The 4852-nt window shown below is 44.2% G+C and overlaps 1 protein-coding gene across 1 annotated transcript; it reads right to left on the reverse strand.

The window, feature by feature from the left end:
- Window positions 1–1965: 1965 nt before the first annotated feature.
- On the reverse strand, window positions 1966–2973 carry LOC107457904 (uncharacterized). The gene is made up of 3 exons (XM_016076089.1): window positions 2879–2973; window positions 2322–2753; window positions 1966–2212 (listed from the first exon to the last, which is right to left on the reverse strand). Exons 1-3 carry the CDS (start codon window positions 2971–2973, stop codon window positions 1966–1968), a joined length of 774 nt encoding a protein of 257 aa, XP_015931575.1.
- Between the last annotated feature and the right edge of the window lie 1879 nt (window positions 2974–4852).

Here is a 4852-nt window from a genome sequence, read left to right on the forward strand (position 1 = left end):
TTTCCAAGCTGAACAAAACTCTTTCCATAGATTAGAATCCTTGGATCTCCTCCTAATGTCAGGAATGGTGTCATTACCGCATTTGTATTTAGTTCTCAACACCTTAGCCCAAAGGCTATCTCTTTTCTCAACCAACCCCCAACCAACCTTCATCATGAAAGCATGATTTAAGGTTCTTGCATGTCGGATACCCAAGCCGCCTTTTGCTTTCGGCATGTTAACTTTTTTCCAGCTAACCAGGTGGACCTTTTTGACATTCTCTATTTCCCTCCATAGGAATTTCCTGCATTTAGAGTCAATAATATTACAAGTAGAAACATGCAGAAAAGCAGTTTGCATAGTATAACTAGGTAAAGAAGTAAGGACAGATTTCACCAGGGTTGATCTCCCTGCCAAGGAGAGGGAAGATGCCTTCCAATTGTTCAAGCGCGATTGAAGCTTGATGATGATATCATTATAAATATTTTTTGTCACTCTAGAATGGATGATCGGAACACCCAGATATTTACCCAAGTCCTGCATGATAGAGAATTGAAGGACATGCCTAATGTCATCCTTGACAGTGTGTCCAACATTGTTGGAGAAGTAAATGTGCGTCTTCTCCTTATTTACTTTTTGGCCAGAGCTATCACAAAAGGCAGATAATACTTTGTTAATAGTCTCTGCCTGTCCAATTGAAGCTTCTACAAAGAGGATAAGGTCGTTTGCGAAGCAAAGATGTGAGAGAGATGGGCCCTCCTTACACAGCTTAATAGGTTTCCATATATCCATATCCACCGCCACACTGATAAGTTGAGATACGCACTCAATACAGAGAACAAACAAGTAGGGCGAGAGGGGGTCCCCCTGCCGAATGCCTCTAGAGGGGGCGAACTCCTTTAAAGCTTCACCATTCCATAAGACTCTCATCCTAGCCATCGAGATACAAGCATAAATAATGTTCACCATATACTCTGGCAGCCCAATATCCTGCAAGGTATCCTTAATGAAACTCCACTTCAGCCTGTCGTATGCCTTCTCTAAATCGATCTTGATTGCCATCCAACCTTTCTTGCCTTACTTATTACGCATGTAGTTTATGACCTCCTGGGTGATAATAATATTATCCGAGGTATGCTGTCCTGGAACAAAGCTGCTTTGAGTCGGCTTTACCACTTTCTCCATGATACCTCTTAGCCTTCTCGATAAAATTTTAGTAATGATCTTATAGGAGACATTGCATAGAGAGATAGGATGCATTTGCTTCAGAGAGACTATAGGCTCAACCTTTGGAATGAGGGTGATAAGAGTCTCATTAATCTCCCAAACCTCGGAGGGCCTGTTGAAAATTTTTTCAACCAATCTACACAGGTCCGTTCCTACACTATCCCATTTTTTCTGATAGAACATAGCCTGGATTCCATCTTTTCCTGGGGCCTTGAGGCTCCCCATAGAGAAAAGAGCACTCTTTATTTCCATCTGGGAAATGCTGCTACCAATGCTTACAAGGTCATTTGTATCAAGAGGTGGGAAGTAGTTCTTCAGAACAAAAGGGGTGTCTGGAGCGTCTTCGGTGTACAGCCGGCTATAGAAGCTGGTTGCCATTCCATCCAGGGTTGTGCGCTCATATGCCCAATTTCCATTATCGTCCTGCAGAGCCTCAATCTGGTTTCTTCTTCTCCGGGCCATAGTTGAAGCATGGAAGAATTTGGTATTTTGGTCTCCAAACTCTAACCAATTACAGCGAGATTTTTGGAACCAAAGAAGCTCCTCTTGGGCCAAGATCTCCTCATATTCCTCCCAGAGCTCCCTCTGCAGTTTCTCCAAATAGAAGTTCGGGTTCATAGTGAGACTATTTTTGATGCCTTGAAGCCTCCTTAGAATCTTTGACTTTCTCCAGTGAATATTACCAAAGACATTATGGTTCCAATTTTTTAACACCTGCTGGAAATTTTCCATACATGAATTCCAATTCCCCTGAAGGTTTCAACCTCTGTTAACAACATCATCAAAACCAGGGTGGTCCAGCCAAGCGGCCAAAAATCTGAAGGGCCTCCTTCCCTTATTAGGAGAGGCCTTTGGGGCAAGACGAAGAAAGAGAGGGGAGTGATCAGACTTCAGGTTTGGCAGGTGCTGGATGGAAGCTCCTGGAAATGTGATCTGCCAGTCGGGATTAGCGAGACCCCTATCAAGCCTTTCTGCCAGAGAACCTCTTTTCCAAGTATACGGGCAGCTCGAGTATCCAAGATCAAGTAGGCCACAGTCAGACAAGCAAGCATTAAAATCGGGGCACGCCCCGCCCTGTCGAAGCATAGCCCCCCCCACTCCGTTCATGATCATACATAATGGCATTGAAATCACCTATGGCGCACCAAGGAATGCTAGCATCCCTGCTAATTTCACGCAGATCATCCCAAAGAGATTTTCTGTAACCTCTATTTGGGCTCCCATAAACGGCTATAAGCAACCGCTGATTTTCATTCTTGTCTTTTATCTTCATGTGGACTTTATTCTTGTCTTTTATCTTCATGTGGACAAATTGAAAAGTATGGCTCAGCACCTCCACCTTCCAAAAGTTTGAGTCCCACAAACACCAGATGCCTCCTGACTGCCCTCTCGCCTCCACCACAAAACTACCATTTAGCCCAATTCTGTTCCTGACCCTCTCTCCCCGAACACCGCTAATGTGGGTTTCCAGCAAAATGACAAAATTCACATCAAGGTCCTTCCTCAAATCTCTAATAAGAGTAGAAAATCCCTTACCTCTAGCTCCTCTACAATTCCAAACTATAAAATTCATGATCACCTAGACAAAAGAGATGGTCATCCAGACCCAAAGTACCTCGACTAGAAGACCTAGGCGCTGCCCCCCATAGCCTCGGAAGCCTTTGCATGGAACATCGGTTCCTTACCCTTGGTGGACTTTTTATTTCCCTCCTTGGCTGTGCCCGGTTGCTCGCTTGGTGCCCCTCTACTGTCTCCATCCTCCCCCATTAACATAGGGGTTTCACGGCGCAGACTGTCCTGGTTTAAGAGGAATTTGTGGTTCGCGTTGGTCTCAGAGATTCTGTTTAGGTTCGTCGCTAGCTAGTAGTCTTCCCATTGTTGTTTCGTGAATTCCCTCATCCTATCAAGAATGACTCCTTCCATAAGCTCTCTATCAGTGTTCTTAGAGGATGAAGGTGCCGCGTTATCCATGCTGTTGATAGCAACCTCCAGGGAGAGTGCACCCTTGTCCATCAGTTTTTGTTTGAGTTTAAATCCCTTTTTTGTTAGCATAGGCCCAATCTTTAGGGCATTAGTTCTTTTTGGTCCCTGCGGGTTTTTACCCGCTCCGGATTTCCTTAGAATCACTTTAGCTCCTCCCTCTTTGTTCAGTTGGTTTTGGGCTTGACTCGGCGGCCCAGTGTTGCTCTCAATTGGTTTAGGAATGGTTGAGACAAGAGCTCGATCAGGGGCCTTGTTAATGAGCTTGGAATAGTCTGGTTCTTTATTAGAAGAATCCTTTATAGAAGCCTGGTTTGGCATCACCAATTTGGACCCACTCTGCATGGCCTCTTCCGTTTGCAGATTATCTTGCATCTCATCATCCCTTTCCTCATACAAGGCATTAAATCTGGAACCTCCCTCGTTAAAGGTCTTCTTCATATTATCGTTACTTTCCTTATGAGGCATGGTAGTGGAGATTTGACTTTGTTTTTTATTATTTCTCGGATTTTCCTCCTGTTTCCTTCTTTGGTGCCTCCTTACCATCATCCAGGGGCCAAAATAAGGGGGATTTTGATTTTCCCGTTGCATGATACGGCCATTAATGTGTTCCTGATTTTCGGTAGTTTCCCGAACGCCTTCCCCGGTGCTGACCTCAGCCCTACTCCTTACCGCCGTCGCTCTCTCCGCTCCGCCTCTAATCTCCATTACTGGTTGAACAAGCTTATTCCCACCATTTTCACTGCACTGTTCCACCTTATGGCCATATTTTCCACATGAAAAGCAGATAAGATGTAGACCTTTATATTCAATATTTAGCGTGTTTCCAAGAACAAAAATTCTGGGCACTAATTTTTTTGACAAATCAATCTCGACGTAAATCGTCACGAATTTTCCTCGTGAGTGTATAGAGGTAGCGCGATCAATTTTCAGCATATGCCCAATAGTGGAACCTACCCTCCATAGGAACCGGTGGTTATATAGATCAATAGGAAGGTTGGGGATGCGAATCCAGGCCGCAATCTTTCTCACATGGTTCTCGGTCGATAGGAAGAAAGGTCTCCATCTTTGAACAATAAGATAATGGCATGCGATCATCCATGGTCCTCCCATAAGAGCGTGGGAGTAATCCTCTTCTTCAGCAAAGTACACCAAGTAATAATCTCGGTCCATATCAATTACGCTGATCTTCCCTTTCTGTGCCCAGTCACGTTGCAAACGCTGCTCGATAAAATCTCGGGCTACTCTCTTACTTAGAACTTTAACGATCAGTGCATTCTTTCATGGGTTGCACCAGTCCTCAAACTCTTCCTTGGACACTGGGATAATGGGGCATGGATTGAAAGGTTTAGCACTCAGGTCCTCCTCCTCCCTATACCATTGGTCTTTGGGATTAGGCCGATCTTCACCCATGTCATCACTATGAATAGACATATCATCTACCAAGCCGCCTGAGAACGAGAGTAGGCACTCCTTATACGAACTTTTGGTCTTGCCATCTATTTTACGAGAAATGTCTTGATCAAGATCCATCCTGTCTCCTTATCGATTTAGATCTAATTCTTCTCGAAATTTGACTTTCTTCGTATTTTGTTGAACCAGATCCACTTCTTCTATCGAAATCCTAATAGAGCTCTCGGTAGTCATTTTCTCAAGTAAAATCTTC

The sequence above is a fragment of the Arachis duranensis genome, chromosome 7 (assembly GCF_000817695.3).
Source record: "Arachis duranensis cultivar V14167 chromosome 7, aradu.V14167.gnm2.J7QH, whole genome shotgun sequence".
Classification (NCBI taxonomy): Eukaryota; Viridiplantae; Streptophyta; class Magnoliopsida; order Fabales; family Fabaceae; genus Arachis; species Arachis duranensis.

Bases quoted from the DNA above. Each gene is read 5' to 3' on its own strand.
- LOC107457904 (XM_016076089.1), bottom strand. From the start codon at position 2,973: ATGGGGGAGGATGGAGACAGTAGAGGGGCACCAAGCGAGCAACCGGGC. The intron at 2,754-2,878 runs GTTCCATGCAAA...TTGGAATTGTAG, and splicing joins ACCAAGGGTAAGGAACCGAT to AGGAGCTAGAGGTAAGGGAT. The intron at 2,213-2,321 runs GTATGATCATGA...TGGATACTCGAG, and splicing joins GGTGATTTCAATGCCATTAT to CTGCCCGTATACTTGGAAAA.